Raw genomic sequence first — 21,298 nt, 5'->3', positions numbered from 1 at the left:
AAATGAGTGGCTAACAACAGTGTGGCGGCATACACAGTTGCGTTCAAATCCTGATATGACTCAGCCCGTTACGCTGGAATTGTCCACGACACGATCGCCGTGGGTGAAGGTCGCTGCTGCAGCGGCGATATAAAGCACGTCCATAGCATGGACTGTCTAATAATCGGCAGCTCAGTTGCTTTGGCATTAACATGCACTGCACGATCGAGCTAGAAGGCACGAAGACATCATAGCTTTCGTATCAAGCGCTGGTGCATCTCCGTGTGGAAAAGGAATCAGCTGTACAGTAAGCAGTGCCCGACGCAGGTCCAGTGAGACTCTGCACATTCGCTCAAGGTGTTCCAGCTATTTTGAGAGGGACAAAAGCAAGAGCGCGGTACGAAAAAAAAATGGTCTATTGCTCAACAGGGTCCACATACAATAAGTGGACGATTGTGCTGAAAAGGACAAAAAACGATGGCCAGCCCTAATGATTGGTGGGGTCAATCGTTGTGAGGTTCACCGTTATCTGCTATTGGCGTTCATCTGAAGCCGTGAACCGAGCCGAGTGAGCGTCGTAAGGTGAACACAATTGCTTATACAGTAAATCGCCTTTGCAAAATAATAGTTGTAATTATTATAAAGAGCGGCATCTGTTCTAAAGGACCGGCTTCTGCGAGGAGATCTAGTGGCATTGGTGATTCATAAGTTACCCACCACCAACAACAGCAGCAGCAGCAGTGCTATTGTCACCACCACAGGATTAGATACGACAGCCACGGGTTTATTTTAAGGCTTCGACTATGTGATCGTAAGCATCCATTGGCGACGGTGGCTAACTATTGACGATCGTTGCCGCCGTTCACATGAACGATTTCCCATAAAAATAGATTTAACTACATATTAACAGCGTCGCCACCCTGTGATCGCGATGGCGGACCGCGCTTTTCACTGTTCTTACCATATGACCATGTACCATACATGTTAGCACTGACTTATGTGTATGCTTTTTTGCTTTCTAGTCTCTATTTGCTGAGCTAGCTTATTTTAGCACCATAAGCGGCATCGTCGAGGTAATCGTTTTCAGCCCCATCTTTCGAGTCTTCGTATCAACTGCTGTTACTGAGGCTGAGCTCTATGCGATGCAGGAAGTAACGTTTTTAATTACAGCATAGGAGATATGTAGGTATCTGGGTGTGTGTATGCGTGCAATAGCAGTTTTGTATCGGCAATGTAATTCGGTAGGTCTGATCTGAGGCGTTAAAGCCACCCGTTAACTTACGCGTCGACGGCCGATCAATAGGAACGTTTGTCGGCGAGAGATCAATGTTTGTGAGCATTTCAGACTACTAAAGATTTATAGTCTGCTAGTTTTACGCATGCGTACACACCCACTTAGACACGGATCGATTTTTTTTTATCTGACCCATCTAGAAGGGGAGCGTGGTGGCGTCTGTACGAGAGTCGGTAGAAATGGCAGCGGCTAGTCGTCCGTATTACGTAGGTATATCAAAATGAGGGTTAACTAACCGAGCGATTGTCAAGTATTTAGATACAACAGGTTCATAAAAACGTGGCAGGTCATTGTTGCCCTAGAGACAAACTGTGCCGGTTGTTACGGATGCTTTATGAGAGATTAGTGCGGTTGTTATCTTTGCAATGCGTTCTTTTTTCCTGGATAGTTTATAGCTGGAAAACCGCACCCGTTAGGATACGTTAGGTTCTCTATAGAAGATATCATCACTTGTCGGCGCATTGACACTTCCGTATTACTCATACCAGACCATCGACTTTTGTCCAGCGTCGCCGCATGGATCGAGATCGCATAACAGCCAAACGATCATGGCTACACGTGTATGAGCTGACAATAGAAATCTGAAACGGACATGAAATACGGACCGAGGCGTCCGCGATGAATTTTCCAAGGACATCAGCTAGTCAATGTAATTCAAGTACTAATGGCAGCAAAGCGAAGGAAGAAAAATAACAAACGTAATGAGCGTTTTATTGTAGGATTTATCTACGGAGCTAAATGCAACGGCACGTCAGGCCTGCAAATCGAAGTACGACCTACTACATACTGTACTAGTTGCTATTTGCAGCAAAACAGATTTTGCTAGCCATGCCACCCCCCCCCCCCCTCTAAGACAGTCGAAATGTTTACATGAGATTTTTGCTATGTCCTTAAATGTAACCGTTATTACGGGAACGGTGATGCAAGGGGAGTAGCGGGTTTGAGCTTCCAGACATTGGTTTTCTGTTAATATTTGGTAAGATGATTTTCGATACTTTGTAGTGTTAGCATCTCACGCGTCGTTCTGTAGCGTGCGAAATAATTACGCTGATGGACGCGGGCGGCCTGAGCTAGCATCGCTCAAGCTCGAAACAATCGACGATCCAGTCAGATCGATAAAAACACTCATATCACTTAATTAGCTGTCACTTTGGCCCCGATATATCGAAACAAATCGGATCACTGTTTAAATCATATACAGATCACGTTCACGAACAGGCAATATTGATTGAAGCTGTAATTGTACGCGTATCGGCACAAATATAGGCAGGTATGAAGATTTCAGAAACTTCCCAAAATGCCAATTTTCATATCGTAAATTAAGTAATAGGACAACATCTGATTCTCGCAAAAATTTACGCAAACTATATGAGTTCCGATAGCGGTTTTTGGTGCTATTTTTTCTGCAAGCAACCGTTATTGCTGATATCAACTACGACCTATAGCTGTAGGCATGATAGTCACGCTATATGGCAAAATACAAAAAAAGAGTTGCGAGTCCTACCGATAAGGCCGTTGCGACAGTGTTGCTGATAATAATTTTAGGATTTCAAATCAGCGTAACAGAATAACGTGTAAGCTAAGCTAAATTTATATTCATCGGGGTGCTAATGTTTTTAGAAGCATGGCCAGGAAGACAAAATTTGTTCTCCTGGCCATAGTCTTAAAAACAATGCTAAAAGAACTTCTGTAGTTGGTTTATAAGTTTCTAAAAGTTCTCACATTTTTCAGTCGGGTCGATCTACTGAGAAAAGGTTCATTTATCTACAATTGACGATATTCAATTACTTCTCGTGCTTATTCGGGCAATCATTTCTTTAGGCTCGTTTTTTGCTGCTACGCCCGGTGTGAACTCGTTGCCCCGGGGGACAGGCTTACCCACCGGACGGGGGATGTTTTCCCGTCAACGTATCGCAGCGCACTGACATGCCTAATTTGTTTCTGTCATTGCTATGAGAGTACAAACAACTGTCACTTTGAGTACACCATAGTGTAGACACGAACAAGCATATTGGTCAATATAAAGATACGGCCGTTATCAGATAGCCGCTTGGGAGCAAAAAAACTGTCGCTTACCGCATCATCACGGTAAATTCCCTCGGTACAAGGTAGCCGATCCGTAAAGTCCCAATGCAGATGGCTTTGTATTGTTGTCTGATACAGGCAGTGATAGTAGTAGTTTTGTCCTCGGTTGGCTATTGGCTAGCTTCGTTGTCTGATCGTTCCTATGTTGAGAGGCGACAAACAGAAAAACAAAAAAGTCCTTTGCATATGTACGGATCTCTTGCGTGCGTACATGCATATGTCTGTCCATCTGTCCGATCAACGTTTGGTCAATCGCTGGTCAGTGACGGATAAATGGTATTATGAGTGCACGATCAGAGACGTTAGACGTCGCGGCCATAGACGTTTTCCCGGACAACTTCACATTTGAATTACTGCCACAGACGTCATCAGGGGGATGGGGGGAGGGGGTAACAATTATTGTGTGCAGTATTTTCGCCATCACTGGCTGCTGGAGTGATAATCCTCCGCGATCGTTACTCGCACAAGGACTTTCAATCAATTTATGAACAATATATTGAACCATATTGTACAATATATTGAATTGCATATATTTACGTCAGCAAACAACATGAACGAAGTCGTGCTTAACACTTAATCTGTGCGCAAATATAGACAAATGGTTGATACGCGCATATGCCGTACTTTGAACTTCCGAATATGATATTTATTAACTATTAGAAGAACGTACGTGCAACAAAACGTTGTTTCGAATTAAATTATGTTTACACGTAAATAAAATAAATTAAAAAAAAAAGCTCAAAAAATACTAGTAGGTAGGTTAAACTATAGCAAACATAGGAAGCGAAGACAATGTTTGCAGTATGTATGATGTACCCGTAACTAAGTGCAGTTTTTTTACTAAACTAAACCCTACAAATCGGCCTGTATTTCCAAATTTAAACAGCCTATTCGAAACCTATTGCAGGTTATATTTATCGTACTTGTAGTGTAGCCTCTTTTTTTCCAAAGCCATCCTACGCCAGATTTGTGGCTGTTATGTAAGGCATTTATTAGGACATATATATAGAAGAAATTTATTCAGGAAGGGGACCGTACGATAGTCAGTTTTTTGTTACGTGAAAACCGCGTGTGCTAATACGTGGCCGGAACACAGGGTTGATAACGTGTGTGTCATATGCATCTCAGACGTTTCTTACCAACCAACCTCTGATGGTACGCCGGCATTTCTGCGAAATGGTTACCGCCAAAAGCAGCGGTCCAATTTCTCGGAGCGTCCTTTTAACCACGGCGCCAGACTGGCCACGTTGTATTGGTGGTCCGGCGGTCCTGGACGCCGGGGCCTCCTTCATCGAAATGACAGAGACATAGCGTCGCTGTCTATGATTCCATCGCCGTTAATGTCCACCAGTAATGTTCTACTCAATCGCTCGTCATTCAGTTGCCTCTCTGACACGAGTACATAAAATCGGTAGTTGAAACCATTACAAAAATGAACAGCTAAAGCTAGATCATAAGACCTCTATCGCATTACATACGTGCTACACTATAGCACTCTTGACTTCTAAGAAATAAAGGAAATTTATTACGCCGCACACGTTTGCGCGTAGCAGTAAATGCCCACCCGAGCAATCATCTAAGTCTATAGATATCACGCAATTCGATCCAGGAGAGTCCGCATTTCTCAGGCTGAAATTACTTATTGTTCACTACTTACCTAGGATACGTTCTGTGCAAATTTCTCGTGAGCCGGTGGAAGCCTTCCCGACGCGCTGTCGCTTGGGCGCCATCTTGCCAGGGTTACCCTACTGGCCGCCGAACTCCACATCCCACCACAGTTGCCCCATCTTTATCCGAAGTATCGTAGGTAAAGTATCACGATTCAATCTGAGAAACATGACTATGCATCAACTGTCGGTACCAGTTTATGGCCACACTTCCGAGGGGTAGTTACAGATTCGTCACTGCCAATACTAATAGAACCGTATCTCTCACTTTCCAACACGCCCTGATCCGCGCGCGCGCGCGCCGTACGTAAAATACGTCCCACGTTTAAGGGTATGCGGAGCACTGCGGATTATATGGCTGTGTGGTGCGCGAAGTTCTGCACTTAATGCTGTAATCAGCGCAGACACCTTCTCAACGAAGAAGATCGCTCGACGATAGTGCGAGTCGTACTGAGGTACCTTCGAGATCCTGTCGACCACTCAGTGCTCAATGCAGCGGCGGCGCAGCAAAAGTCCCGAACGAATGATGATGCCGGCCCGGATCGCTTGCAAAACGTGCTGAAAAAATCGTTCTGCGTTTCTCCTATCGGAGGCTCTCCGCAACTGTCGTCGTTTCTAACTTGCACTCTGCGCGCCCTACTCCGCCAGTTTATGTGTCTTAGCTATACACTATGGCTAATACTACTAGCGCTACGACACAGCATAACCATTGCATGACACCGCGGACACAGACATACTCACACACAACGCTACGGGTAGGTACGCTGGCGCAGAGCTGTAGGCCGCCGCTGCCTCCGTTCACAGCACTCGGGCAGCCGCCCAGCTAAGCAGGGAGGCAGGCTATCTGCTGAAGTCTCTAGTCATTGGGTTGCTTAGTTGCTTGGCTGGAGGGAGCCGCCAGCTAGCAAGCCACTACAGCATGAAGTGAGCCGGCTTCTCCCCCTGTCTCCGGGCCGACGACGCGGTTCCCAATTTCCAAGAACGGCAGCCGGACTGCCGCTGGCTGTGAGATAGTCAGTGTCGGCAAGCAGAGCAGAGTTCCCGACAGAGCTCAGATGTGACAAACCTGCACGAGACTGTGTAATGTGCGCACAGGGAGGCTAGCACAGAGCATCGAGTAAAGCACATAGGGCGGCAGTACAGGACGAAGCTCAGTTGCTCCCTTCTTCAATTCGGTAGCAGCGACAACGACGACGACAGCAACAAGATCGCAGGCCAGGTTAAGTTAATCTGCATTGGGCCGGACCAGACTAGAGCTAGGGTAGGGCTGGCCTGTTCTGGGCCAAGATGAATATTGTCATATGTACCTATGGCTCTCTGCGTTCCATTTATCTGCATAGAATCTTGTTACTCACTTATACCGACAAACATAACACTGTCGTTGAACGGCCGGCTGCTCGTTTGCTGCGGCGCTTGACTGAGCCTACTTACCTGCCGCTAGTTTATTTGTCGACCTACAACTCGTCCCGAACTGGGTGCAGCTTTTTCACCTATGTATCTCAGTGGCCATGAGGGGAAGATGTGGCAGTGACGACTTTCCCACATCGCTGTTAGACTGCCAGTAGCAATAACAACTGCGTCCATCAGCATCATATCCTCACTCATAAGTCGTTGCAGTGACGAATCGGCGAAGCTTTTTTCCGATTGAAGACAGTGACGACGCTGCTGCTGCTGCTGCTGCTGCTGGCAGTGCTGATAGGCGTCGTAACGCTGCTGGTCGACCTAGACCACCATAGAGTACCTACCACGCTATTGTTCCTTGTTGGCCTGTCACACACACACACACACACACAAAATAGGCGGTGACAGCTCGGTGCATACTATGCAACAATCATGCTACTTTCTCCGTCGAGCGAAAAAGTCCTCAACGCAAGCTCCAATATCGATACCAGACTCCACGCACCAGCCTACAATTAGCCAATATTATAGCCTTTGTGATAGCTACAACAGATCAACTATCCTATCGTTTCTTGAGGGTCCACTACCAATTTTGACGACACTCGTCAGACCAACTAGAGCCTGGTGATAAAATGAGCAGTTAAGTGAGTGCGTCCTGCTTAAGATAAGGGATCCTTCACAAGCGATTGTGTAGGTGTCATCGTGCTCCTGAAAGCACTGGGTGGGTGGGTGGTTGGCCGGCTGACTGGCTGACTGGCTGACTGACTGACTGACTCGCACAGGTATAGAGAACGAGGAGGCTAGGTACTTAGCGCAACGAAGCGGGCTATCCGATTGCCGTCGCTAATGGCGTTGTTACCAATAGCATCTCATATATGAATGAGTGATACATTCTCAGAGTTCATCCCATAGCTTTCCGCCACCTGTACTGGGAATAAGAGTAGTAACTGTTGTGTGCATAATGAAAGCTAGTCCTTGTTAGATTACGTTCGCTTAAGACCTCAGGAAACCGTAGTGAATATCTATGTTTTGGCAATAATTGAACATTTATGGGTGAAGTAAATCTGCCTTTCAATTTTTCATTGACAGTTTAGATTATTATGGGTGAAGCTTTGAAAAGCTCTGAATCCTGTAAGGCTCAGCGGAAGCAAGATTTCTAGATGCAATCAGGAGACTTTCGATAGAATTCAGGTAAAGAATCCCGTCAAACAACTTCAACTGAAAGAAGTCCTATACATTGTCATGTACAATTGACTAGTTCTGCTGCACTAGACACTCAGCTTTTAATTGAACAGACGTTTCGAAAAAAGTTATTTCCAGAGAAGTTAGTATGTAGGTGAAGTGTCGATGATGAGTTCCTATCTAATCCCAAGGAGGCGAAACATATCCGAACCTAACTTTCATCGAGCACCTGAGGGCTCCTTTTAGCCGGCAGTGAGTAAGGCAAACCCACTACACGGCCCTCCTATCAGCCACTGCATTGTGTACCCAATAGATTTCGGTTGGTCGAATTAATTCGTCACTGAAATGAGCTTCGCCAATCAACAATAATAAGAACTGGTTGAGCTCTGAAGTTAGTACGACTTCAACCAGTTTGCGCTATGCTATTGCTACAATTATACCATTGTACATTGCAGTATGGAATATTCTAGGAACCGTACGTAAGAAGCTTTTACTTCTACTAATCGAGTCCTGACTTATACCAAATATAAACACTCCTCAGTTAACTGCGACACCTAACAAGATCAGGTAGCGTTACTTCTTAAAGAGATAGAATGACAAAAAACGTCAATTAAATGAACGAATGAATGAATGAATACTTCATGTATCTTTTAATCACGAAGCGTTTGGCACCGGGTAAGAATACCAGCTCGTACCCGATACAGAATCTGTTCATACTAGATATTTTTGTCCCCATAATACATATAGGTAGAAGTCGTTACGTGCGTTGAAGTTCTGGACGTTCACGCCAGTGTTCATCAATGGTGACCGAAACTCACTCGTCGTCGGCTTTAGACGGCGTCCAAAAACCGCAGATTTACCATCAGCGTTACGTTGATAATACTTTCCCTTTGATTGTGTCCATTTGCGGCTTTCAGTTTTTGTCTGCTATTGTATCGTCTAGCGAATCCACAGTCGCCGCATCACATCACCCAGTCGTTTACACCCTCTTGCGACTAATACGTAAACAGCTGAGCGTAGAGCCAATTTATCATACGATTTGCCAATCGTTTCAATATGTCAAAAACAGCAATTTTTGTAGTAACATCTGCTTCATCAAATAAGACCGTACGTAGCTGGCTATTGGCGGGTCAATTCGCCTTGTTCAAACGTGTAGCAGACCAAGTAGTAGGTAGTCCAAGTGGACCAAGGTAGTCAAGGTACAACACCTTTCCCTTAACTGGGATAGCGGAAAGGGTAACATTTATAGACCTCTTCGATTTTGTTTCCTTACCACTAACACTTTCAAATTTTAAATAGTTCTGTGATTTGATTGTTGGGTTTTTAATGGACTGTAGTCCTCAATTGATCCAAGTAGCCTTCAAGAACCTACAATATAGTGAACACCTCGTCGCCTAGCAAATATGCCAGGACCAGGGTCTAGCCTAGTATATAATAAATTAGAAAATGATTTGCGCAATCCTTATTTTTTTCTCTCTCTTTTTCTTATTTATTCTCACCATCGGGGGGGTATATCAACATAGTAATATCACGTTGAGAGTGTTTTTGTGACGGCGGTAAGCGTTCTCAGTGGTTCAATCGACTCTAAAGAGGCCATGTAATGAATGTCGTCAACTAGCCATCAGTGAAACAGTACATTCAGAAACTAGGTGTTATAGAAGTGTATTGAAATCGAATCAACCACATAAAATAGCCTAAATAGTTAACCTAAATAATCGAATCAACCTAAAGAGCATGCCCATCGACCCATTTGTTAGAGCAGGAGGCTTAACCAGATATTTAGCTACTCGCAGAATATATTCGAAAGCGATGCTATTCCTTGTGAACGGGCACTTGGTCCACTTCTTACGCAAGACAATCGCAGTTGTCCTGTTCTGTCCTATCTCTGCAAATAGCCTGACTAATGCTGCAATGGCAAAAAAAGGACTCCGTGCGTCAATAATGCTGTGCTGATATGCGTTACCGTGTAAATATATACATCAATAGATGGATCTGACTCTCAGTAGATATTCTCAGCTGCTAAGTTAACTGCACAAATATGGTGGAGCCAATACAAGCAGAATGCTGGTAATTCTAATTATATGATATGATGTCAAACTAACAAACCTATCCACAATCCTCGGACAAGATGTGTTCAAATAAAGCTCACCATAGCCGTTTTTTCCCGCGGTTTATTATTGTTATGCTTATTATAATTACAGTACAATATGTGTATTGTTAGCGGTTGCCTACTGCACTAGCCCGAACATATATTAACCCAGTATTTTGCCACTGCTCTCAGCATCGCACTATGGAAAGCAAGCTTATCATGTAGAGCACAATATTGCCCCCCCCCCCCCCCCCCCCCCCCCCCCCCCCCCCCCCCCCCGCCACTCAAAGCCACTGTTGCTGGTAGTAATTGAGCGTTCAAGTTCAACATTAATGTTACGACAAATAGTCATCGGCGTTATGAAGTTGAGTGATTCGTAAGCTCCATGGGCAACTGATGACTGAATCATCCTGCGGTAGGGTTAGTGTTTTGGCTGCCAGTAACAAAAGTGACAACGCGAAAAATAGTTTTACATATAAGTCATCGTGACCAAAGAAGCAAAGGCATGGTGTTTACGGAAACGGTCCAAGTGATCTATACATGTTACCGTATAGTGAAATGGTGTACTACATCAAACCGTAGCCGGATTATTAGTAGATGAGCGTTGCACCCGTGTTCAGGCAGCTAAGCAGTGGCGTAATCTTCGCAGCTTCGACCATCTTGAACCTACATAGATATGAACGGCTCGATCACAAACGGCAGCGTTGCATATATGCAAAAAGTCTGTCTTTGAAAAAACAGTACAGGTAGTTCATCGATAGGCATGTCTAGGTGAAGTAAGAACGCTGTTAGAAAAAATCATCAATTTGACATACGGCACAACCGTCTGGCGAATTCTGTCGCATGATTATGACACTATTACAAGTAAACCGGAGACCCTCTTGTCGAAACTTGATGCGCGGTAGAAGTTCAATCAATAACTCTTAGCATTAAAAAGTCCACTCCGTCCAGAGCAACAAACGACGGTGGCACACAACCGACCCATGCAAATTAACTTCTTTTTGTCGCTTTTTTTTTCTCTACAGAAAGGCGGCAAGTGGCCGCCATGATAATGACGACGTATTTCAATTGAGGCGCCGACATCGATATCAACAAAGGGTACTTACCGACCACGAAAACTCCAATCGCAAACACTGCACATAGACGAACAGACAGGAGAAATCGATCAAGGCAGGAGTGTAGCAGCCGAGGATCTTCTCCATCGTGATGGTGTTCAATACCTAGGTCTAATTGGCAGTGTCGAAGATGACGATCAGAGTTTCCAATGTCCATGTTTTTCCAAAAGCGAGCCTTCACTATTCACAGGTGACACTTTGCATTCTCATCTAACGCTAACGGCCTTGGCGGGTTCGAAACGCTGCACCCATAATGCTAATCGTCGTCTTGGATCTTTCACTATGTTTGCGGAGTTACACTTCTCGAACTGCCTAATAAATTATATGCTCGCTAGTGTCAGGGTCCGTTTCAACAGTGTGTACATACATATAGACTTCAGTCGATCACTATACATCCATGTGTGTATTTGTGTATACACTATTTGTTGGTGTACAGCGATCCCTGCCCTCTTCTCTGCGTACTACTTACACGGGCAGACCAGCATGCACACAACGTATCACGACTCAGCATTGCCGCCGAGGGCATTACTGCTCCATCATCACTGAGACAAGCACACATAGAATGATACACACCGATCAGTGACAACAAGATCGGAGAACTTTGGTGTTGGGATGGACTTAGGCTGTAGCAGAGCTGTTCGACGTCCCTCTCACCGAGGGCCCAGGCTGACGTCACTGGCTGCTGCTTAAGCCGCCGCAGGAACGGGCGGCCGAAACTTTTATACTGCGATTACGGACGGATAAAGACGTGCTCGCTGTTATTGAAGAAAGAACGACTATTTGATTACTGCTCCTGCGATCATCGTGAGTGAAGTTGCCCTGTTTATAATTTTAGTAGTGTAAAAAAGCTCCGTCGGTTATGGCCGATTTCGTTATTTGTTGGTATTGATGTCCACGGCAGAACTTTTAACGTTGTAGTTGAGCAGTCGTAGGTCGCCTGTGCCGCTATTGCACGCGCTGAATCATTGTTCCAAGATGTTTATTTCGCCGCGTTTCAGATTGTGGTGCCTCAGGGCCCTGCGGCCACTCACCGCGACGGCGGTGCTTCTCGTCGTACTGGTGTAGTGATGGTAATGGTAAAAGTGGTCGTTCCGATGACTGCCGCTGCTTCTGTCGTCACCACCGCCGCTTCCACTGGGATACGCTTTCGGCGGCGCACCGGACGCGCCAAGTTACTACTGCCGCCAACAAGTGCCGCACACAATAAAAATCTTCAGTCACACGCTGGTACTGTTGATGGAAAATCCAACTTACCTATTCAATACGACATACCATAATAGTACATACAACAGCTCGACACTTTCAAATGATTTGGTGCTCTCAGCGAGAGTTCGAACGATTCGTTCATCTTTCTGAACGTTGCTCGTTCGTTTATGACGCGCTACGACTACGAACGGCATTCGTCCGTTTGCTGGATAGGCAACGCTTGTCGTGGCCTAATAAACAAAGTGCAAGCTTGATCAGCTGTGGCCAGGATGAGAGGGTTTAAGATGAACTTGCCTTTCGTCCCATCAGTCAGCATCCGCAAAGTGGGGGGTGACGTGCAACTGTGGTTGCCAAAGTGATTTGCCAGTGATACTTCCAATAGAGGTATAACGTCCGGATAGGCAGAAAAAAAAAGCTAAATGCATGTTAATCCTATTCATCGAGTAACACGTTACTTTCCGTACTCAGTGATTATTCGCTTATGAATACGGGATAGGCTCTATTGGACAGTTCTGCGCCTGTGGGTGTGTGCCACAACAAGATAACATTGTCGATCACCGGCGTTCTGCCGAGTCACTCTTAAACCGGAAAAGGAAATAGCGCTGCTATTACTGGTGTGCATTGATAAAAACTCTAGACGTCTGACGAAACGCCGCAGGCGCGCTATGACGAGATTTGGTGAATGCTGAAACTGAACGAGGGCCTTCCCATGTATAGGCGGGTCTTTACGCGGGGCACCTCCCCTCCAAGGGCAGGGGCCTCGACCGGAGACTTGTTTGTTGCTTCATCCTTCTTATCGATTCACAACGATGCTTGTCGGCATGAATATCGGAAAATGCCCTGGTTATAGGTCAACCTGAGAGCAATGGTAGGACCCGGCTTTCCGCTTGCCTTGATGCCTTTTAATGTCGATGATGCCAGGCTCTTAAACCTCACTTGGGAACTTTTACGTGTCAACACTGTGCCAGGCTGAGTTCACGTATGCGTAGATATATGTTCTTATTGTTGCACACTATACCTTTGATGACTGACATAGAGCAGATGTTGAAGGAAGCAGCTCTACATCGGAGCGGTGGGGCCTGGCGACCGCTTGTCTGGATTGTACATACAGACAGAAGTGACTGATGAATAGGGGTTCGTTGCGTGCTCTTTAAACTCGTAATCGTTTGCTTGCTCGCCTGGTTAGTGGCTTACTGGGCTGAGTAGTGGTTTGGCTTGTTCAGTGCCGATTTCTGAATGGCACAGCTCCGCGACGACTCCCGTCTGTTTCTACTGGTGCCGTTTACTTAAGCGACGACCAGCTTGTCGGAGGAGTCGATTACAGTTCCGGGTGTCTAGTGATGTCTGACGTATGACGTCGATCCGACGCTTTCGATGAACTTCCAACCAGGCCAGCGCGACGGCAGCGACCGAGCGAAGGGGAATAGAGGACAGCGGTATTCCGCGGAAGTGCTGGTCGTGCTTGCATACGGCTCTCGCCGTATCGTTGTTGTCGTCTGCCGATGTCACCGCAGCAGCGGCAGCTGGCTGGGGAACATTCCAGTTACGATGAGAGCAGCTAACGTTATGGTCGAGACGCCGACATCATTGATACGGCAATATACATGTAATAGTATACAGAAATATGAGTCTATTAGTGGTCCCACAGCTTCTGTCAGGCGGCCACTTCACCACTCACAGTAAATTCTTCGAAAAGTGTAAGTTTTTAAGCGGCGCTTGTTACTCATTCACTCAGCTAAGATAGCGGTCCACGACCAGCGTTCAAGCGATAACTATGTCAGTCTGAACAATGATGATTGGTATCCTCGCAACGACGCCGGCTATTGCTGCTCCTGCTACCGTCATCGACGCCGTTGCCAGCCGGAGGGGTGCTGGCAGACGGAACGAGAGGAAAAAACGGGAGAGCGCGCGAGAGACTGAGGTTGGATGGACCCCTCAATCGTTTTCCATTATACTGCTCTTGCCGCAAGCCACTAGCGACAATACACGGGTTCTGCCGTTGTCTAAAATGTGTTGGCTGACGACGTTACTCGAAGACAGTCGCGCATGCCCTGATACTGACTGCGGGGATGCTTTAGGCGACTTTTTTCTGAACCTGTCTTTGGGCAATCGACACTGAGTTGACGCTGGGTCGGAAGTTGGGTCGTACGGTTACGTCGCATAGTACAGCTTGTGTTGACACTGCATGCAAATGGTATTCTTGAAGCTTAAACTAGAGCCACAGTATATGAAGGTAGAGTAAAAGGGCATGATAAACGAAACACATTTTGCTTTTCGTTAGAATTCAGTTAAAAGAAGACGCGGCGAAATCGGTTGAAGCAATACATTTACTAGACACATTGCTCGCGTGTTAATTCGAAGCATTGCTTAGGTGGACTGTCCTTCAGCCGTGTGGATACTACGAGTTGTAGTTCTTATAATATACGATGTGTGTTCATCTGATTTATTACATTTTCACACGTTCTGCATTTGATGGGAAATCTTTGCGGTCGGCAACCTTATAAATGACCTAATTTTCGTCTTTTAGAGTTCCTATGATGGTAGGTTAGCTTGATTTAAAGGCAATTTGTTGCCGCCATTCGAACCTGACCCGAATACGGCTTAGGATTGAAGAACTGTTTATATTTACTCGGTAGGTCAAGATCATGAGCGGCAATTTCTTTCCACGTCAACGTCTGGGAATCGTGAAACTCATTCCTAACAACTATGCGGTCACTGTTCTAATTTCTTCACTGACAAATTAATCAGATCTACATTATGACTGGTGTAGATCACACAAAGGAAACTCTCTAGCGAATGCGGTAGAGCTCTTCCCACGTTATAATTTCGGTGCCCAATCGTTATCCTGTGATACGATAGGAATGAAATTGAAACTCTGGTCTAGTTTAATGTTCTTCAATAAGAAATTGTTTACGTTGTTACGGCAAACCTCGAAGGAAGTTCTATAGAAGTACCCCCTCTTCATTAATTGTGGGAGCTTCTGAAACTACGAAGAAGAATACATAAACACTCGTCATGGCAGTACTGGTGACCAATTGAATTACATCAAAGTTTAGTCTTAGCATAATTTAGGACTGAGAGATCGTATTTGGATACAATTGTACCAGTCGAATTGAAAGTTGGTCCCCATCTTCTTAGTATGCTGTAGGCAAACGAGAAGTCGATAGGTAGAATAACCTTCAAATCCATGGATCAAGCGTCAAGGGCTGGTGAGCTCTCGGGCCTTCACAATTATCAGACCAAGTTTATAGAAAAAATTACGTACACGTAATGCCTTCTGCTTTGCCCCTGTTCAAGTGCTGGCCACTGATTGACTGGCGGAGTGAGTCATCTCTCTGCCAGCCGCCCCTAATTGTGCGCTCATCTGCCAGACTGCCAATTTCCTCGAATTGGCGCTCGTGATACAAATGACAAACGAGCAGGAACGAGAACAACAGAAAATATAACAAGCTTCACGTGGAAAGAAGTTTGACTGCATAGGCTGTTCTGGATGGAAGAGGGATGTAGGGTCATAGAGAACGAGGATTCAGCCAGCGCATCATGTGCCACCCTCTACACACTATCACCGTACATTATTGCTAAGCTGGTGTATATAAAAGTCGGGCAAGCTTTAGCTGGTTGCTTGTTTTAGCGGATACGCGTATGTCCACCGTGCCGGATTTCTCTTGAACAAAGCGATAGTTCGTCATCGGGGCGCGTCGTTTCGAAAACTCCGGCGTAGAACAGTTAGTATACATTTTTTTCCGCGCAATACAAACCTCCACCAAGATAGAAAAGGAAAATTTCCTTTTCTGCCAGAAATCGACACTCGACGTTTTCATGCAGCTTCTAAAAAAATCCGAAAAAAATCTCATGAGGCAGATTGGGAAACTCAAGAGTTTCCCAATCTGCCTCATGAGATTTTTCATTGGATTCACTTAAGAAGCCATACTTTTGGTTTTTAGTACGGAGGTTAATAGCCGTTCTAGTAGTAATTGGCAATTCGGTCGTTCAAATAAGCACCAATGATTCTCCTTTTGAAACTTTAAGTATTAACGACTTAAGTTCGTTCAGTCTATCTGCTATCGGCTCAAAGTGTTATTTCGCTAAGCTTTTTTCTTTGTGTAGAGCGTGTGTAGACAACGCTCTACCGAAATCACTTGGTACAGTTGCTATTGAAGCACGTGTGAATCGTTTAGGTACCAAATCGAAGCCATAAGCGTGTGAATGATAATGCTGTGCTTCATAGGTGTGTTCTTCTATTGCCTAGTTCTGTCTCGTAACAGATGATACGCACAACAAGGCCATCGTGTTGCGGTCACAGTACTAGGACAGTTATGTTACATCTTGCTGGCCTAACGTCTTGAGTCCATATGTGATTGACCCCGTTAAGCTAATTAGACCACTGAATATGCCGTATTTTTCAATAAATTTACGTAGCCATTAAGCAGCTTTCCCAGTGAAGGACCATAAATTGCAATATGCCCAGTTGCAGTTAGTCTTCGTATATTCCAACGAATATTTTTTCTTTTTTCTACAGTATAGAGCGACGATTGTAGGTATATCGTAACATGCCGTGTATTGGGGACGATTAATGCGCATGCCTTTGACAGTTCCTTAAAAAGCTGTTCTATATCAAGAAGTTCCATATGAAAGTAAATCACAGTATCTTATTAAACAGAGTCATTAGACAGAGATGTGTTTTTATGTTCTTGAAGCGCGTGTCACGGGCGATCATGATCAGAAATATAATAGTAAATGGCGCCACTTAGCTGTGTCGACAGACAACTACCTCGAACAGATAGCGGCACTTTTGTTTGTTTGCTTGTTTACTCTCCATATCAATATAGTTCCGTATGTTACGGAAGCGATCGAAACTAGCTAAATTAGACAGCTACCAATGGAATTAATCATAGAACAGATTTTAGATATAGTTGTTGGCTTGAAGTGGACTGGGATGTTAAATAAATCCTAATAAATAAAATAAGGCGTTTCCGTCTAAGTAAACAACACGTCTGGTAAACGTATTCTTAGCATCGAAATTGTGGGAAATCATTCTGCCATAATTATATATCTCTAGATGCATAGGGCAGTAGATCGTAGCTATACGTCAGTATCAACACGTCAATCGATGGCTGCCACTTCTAGTTCGATAACTCTGTGAAGTTAATATCACGTATACTGATATATTAGTGAAGATTGATGAGAAGATATGCATTTCAACCGAAACATAGTTAAGTAAAGGGTAGTCCAAGCTTTTTGATACTCTCTCTATAGTAGCGTTGCGTTAATTGTTGTAGCCGCGTGAAGCTATAGGTAATGAAGTCTTCAGTGTCGCTAGATATATAAATTGTAATACTTCAAATATATGAATAGATACCCGCCTACGGCTATATAAGTGCAGAATAAGCGGCTACGAAATGCTCGGTCTCACCAGCCAACGTTACCCTTAAGCAAACAGTACTATCAAAAGTTAGAGAAAAAAAAACCAGCGCGAAGTTGATGACTTTGCCACCGTATCGAGAATCGAGCCCTACGCCGAGTTAGGCCGAATCCCAGCAGTTAAAAGGTCAAAACTTTGTAGGCACGGGGGCATGTATGGCTATTAATGCTCGGACATTATTTCCAGCGTGCAGTTTCTTAACGTTTCAGGATGAACCCCGTGTTACTATTCTAGATCGCCTCCAGTATTACCTGCTCGTGGTTAGCTGCTTTGATCTGCACGTCCAACTGCAGGGCGGCGGCGGCGGCGGCGGCGGCGACGACGACGACGACGACGACGACGACGACGACGATAACCACTGTCTTTGTCTCTCCATATTTCATTCACGATCATCAATCGGATATTAAGTGAACACTCGCGCTCTGTGAATCGGTAAATCTCGGTTTATCCTTAAAATAAGTGTAACAATAGATATTTGCCATTGCAAAGTTTAGCAGTCAGTCAGTTAATGAACGGTGTCCCTCTTCCGCAATACAGACGGACCGTCCAAAGCCAAACAGATTCATTACCGAGCTGGAAAAAAAAATTGTATTTTGGGTCGACGCTGTAAATAGCCGAAAAAAATTACATAACCGCTGATGCTTGTACTTGGAAGGATCACAGCACAACGAAGAAATGAACGATGAACGTGTGCACCTACGACATAATGACAAGGCACTAAAACATAAATACTCAGAAAATATAATTAGTATTCTATCAAGCGTTGTTGTGTGTGTATGTGATTAACAGGTTTGTTCTATGAAACCATGGGTGATGCCCCGTTTATCTGACACTGGAACAGGATTCACAAGCCATATATAGGCGTCAGGAGGGACACTACCGAGCCATATTATGGGCCCCACACACGACAATACACTACGCAAGTGTTGATCCTGCAACAAAACAAAGAGGAGACATATCTGTATCTGACGTTTACGAGGCGGGGCGGGGGTGAAGCCATAGTGATAATACTGTATGTCTATTGTAATCAATAACGCCCATTGTTAGGACAATAACAAGACAATTTGCAGAGAACAATGGGTCATGTTTATTTAAAAAACGATGGCTTAAACACAAGTAATATATATATATATATCGGTAAACTTTAATCAGCTGTACGCACGATGTCGTTGACCTTGAAGGATGAAGCAATGCGTTAGTTCTCCTTATGTCCGTGACTATTTCCTCATCAAAATGAACCCTACGGGAATACGTAGGCGTGTTTACCATTATGCACATCAGAAAAACACGAACAAGTTCAAAGTTAATAGATATATGAGCTAATTCTTGCCCACATTAACGGGCAGATCATTTCTGAGCTAGTTTTTACCTTTCGGATAATATTTATTATTATTAGATATTTATTAGCTAGGCTACAATAAAAACGTAATAAACATCCATCATGATCGAATTTGGATTGTTAATCTCGTGACCGGTAGATGCAGCAGTACCTAGTACGTAAAAGTCGTTATCTATGACACAAATTAGCCTAAATGATCTTGTTAACGGCAGGGCATACATTGTATTTTCGGTATGAGTTTGTCCTCACAGTTTAAAAAATCCCAATAAATTTATAGCCATTTCGATATATTGGCACTAGATTCTACGTCTGGTCGTCAGGTCCAGGTTTTTCTGCCGAAATTCCTTTGTAGCCTGCACAATCAGTTTACATTTATTAAGGACACGTCATCTGACAATTGCTGGCGCTGCTCTACCATTTGTGTGTAAAGTTTTTTGATCGCTAGCAAGCTGTTACATTTAAGGCACAGCACCCCGCAACGCATAAACGATAACAGCGCTAAAATGGGCATCGCCATATTTCTAAAAGTTTTGCAGAAATTCGTTCACTAGATACAACAGAGGCCACAGTTGAAAGTTGTAACAAGTTATTGGGAATCGTCCTAAATAAGGTGTTGTTCTAGTCAGTTTTTCTATCGGAGTTCTTGTTTGGTGTGAACGGATGGAAACGAATGCCGTTCCGTCTCACTTTGAGCGTAGATATAGTAATCGAAGATTTGATACTTGTGTCGGATTTACTTGTGAAATTGCAGAAGGAACGCTGTCTCGTTTCAATATTCATATGCCTATACTGTACGTCAGACGCGGTGCATGTTTTTTCCCGGTGATGTTCTCGCACTAAACTATAGCTTAGCTTATTTCGTTTGGATCTCTCTGTGATTCTATTATAAAACTTCGAAATGTATACTGCCAGACAACACCGATTTGTTGGCGAGTCCCTTTCTACGATTGTCAGCTTATCTTTTAATCAGTAAAGATTTATTATAGCGTACGTGAAACGCCATCCGCTAGATTAAGTGGAGGCTTCGCATTTCCGGTGATGACTGAGGCGGTAGCGGCGCTGATACAAACTCCAGCCTTACATAAATTGCGTGTTTAAGTCGCGCGGAACATTTCTATATTGATACTCGTCATATGAAATTACATAGACCGTGAAAAGAGGTTGCGTAGGAAAAAGGCCACGGGGCCGAATGCGCGCATCTAACGGCTTTTGCAACAGTGTTCGCAGAGGCTTTAGCATTGGAAGTTTCGGCTCACTCCAGATAAAGAGTTAGGCAAGGAAAGGTTTTTGGATCAGGCGGATAGCACGGATAGCTATCTCAAAAACTTGCTGCCATGATCTATATCGTACTGGTCCCCGCTGATTGTCGAACTTTTGGGGCACGGTATGTAGAAGGAGCTTTCAGGTGAATGGAGGGCTGAGAATGGTTGTTTCTTCAGCCACCTTTGCTGCTGCTGCTGCTGCTGCTGCTCAGACGTTACAACAACGATGACGATAGGAGCATTGAGTGGCGCTACTCGTACTGCCCCCACTGACATTGTCCTAGTGCTGTAATTCTTGTGGTAGTAAATGCAGTAGTGTTTGTAGTAGTAGAAGCGGCAGCAGTGGCCGTCGTCGTTGTCGTCGTCCTGGGTTGGTTAGTTGGCGTGATCTGTTGTTCTTGTAATGCCTAGTAGAAGAGGCAGTACTAGCAAGCACGACCGCCGTGATTGGTGGCAGCGATGATGGCTGATGGTCTTGTGGTCTGTCTATCTGTCCGCTTTTCTTTGTGCCGTTCTTCTCTGCTGTTGGCCGTGTCTACTGGGTACTGGCACCATCAGCACGGCCGCCATCATCACCGGAATGGGAGGCGGTACTCCGCTGCGCTGTCTGCGACCAAGGCGGGACCACTGTCGGCCAATCACGGCCAGCCACAAGAATCGCACGCGGTGTGAACGGTAGTTCGTACCTTCGTTTGTTCGGTCGTAGCGTCGTCAGGGACGACAACATTACGACGCTCAGATAGAACGAACGGCGATAGCAGAAAGAGCGACGAAGGGAGGGAGGGGGAGGAGAGAGGAGCGAAGCTTGAAGGATAAAACAGATGAAAAGTCGTAGACATTCGAAAAGCTCTAGCTACGCATTCTCTGTCAGTGTAGTACCGACTAAATCCCGAGGATCAAATATGTCCTACAACTATACTGTTGCAGGAAACAAAAACTGCAGTCGCCGACTACAGATACATCATCAAGGTAGAAGCAGCTGTAGCGAAGACGACGAGCAGTGCGGGAACATAGTGCTGATTGACGCAGACGCCTTGTGTAGAAAAGGTATAAAAAAGGGAAGATCGCCATTTTGAAAAAACCGTTCTGGATGTGGCGAAATGTCGACCAACGGACGAATCACAAGGCGAAGGGAAACAAGCAAACAGCAAAAACAAAAAAGAAAACGCCAACGATTGACAAATGAGTCACAAAACGCGACGTAGTTGATGATAACTTGAAGTTAGGGACATGTCGTGCAACATAATGTCATCAAACCTT

General features: G+C 44.8%; 1 protein-coding gene and 1 long non-coding RNA gene across 2 annotated transcripts in view; one reads left to right on the top strand and one right to left on the bottom strand.

Annotated features, from left to right (window-relative positions):
- LOC111270876 (uncharacterized) overlaps nt 1-12,030 on the bottom strand; it is a 72,182-nt gene extending 60,152 nt beyond the window's left edge. The window contains exon 1 of the mRNA XM_022851352.2: nt 10,801-12,030. Coding sequence (XP_022707087.1) covers nt 10,801-10,966 — 166 coding nt within the window. The 5' untranslated portion in view covers nt 10,967-12,030. The remainder of the gene's footprint in view (nt 1-10,800) is intronic.
- Nucleotides 12,031-15,406: 3,376 nt separating this feature from the next.
- Nucleotides 15,407-19,008, top strand: LOC111270877 (uncharacterized). The gene is made up of 3 exons (XR_002686517.2): nt 15,407-15,740; nt 17,672-17,869; nt 18,227-19,008. It is a non-coding gene; the product is annotated as an uncharacterized LOC111270877 (long non-coding RNA).
- The last annotated feature ends 2,290 nt before the right edge of the window (nt 19,009-21,298 follow it).

The sequence above is a fragment of the Varroa jacobsoni genome, unplaced genomic scaffold (assembly GCF_002532875.2).
Source record: "Varroa jacobsoni isolate VJ856 unplaced genomic scaffold, vjacob_1.0 contig00166, whole genome shotgun sequence".
NCBI lineage: Eukaryota > Metazoa > Arthropoda > Arachnida > Mesostigmata > Varroidae > Varroa > Varroa jacobsoni.
Note: the sequence above shows the minus strand (reverse complement) of the source record. Positions and strands in the feature narration are given on the sequence as shown.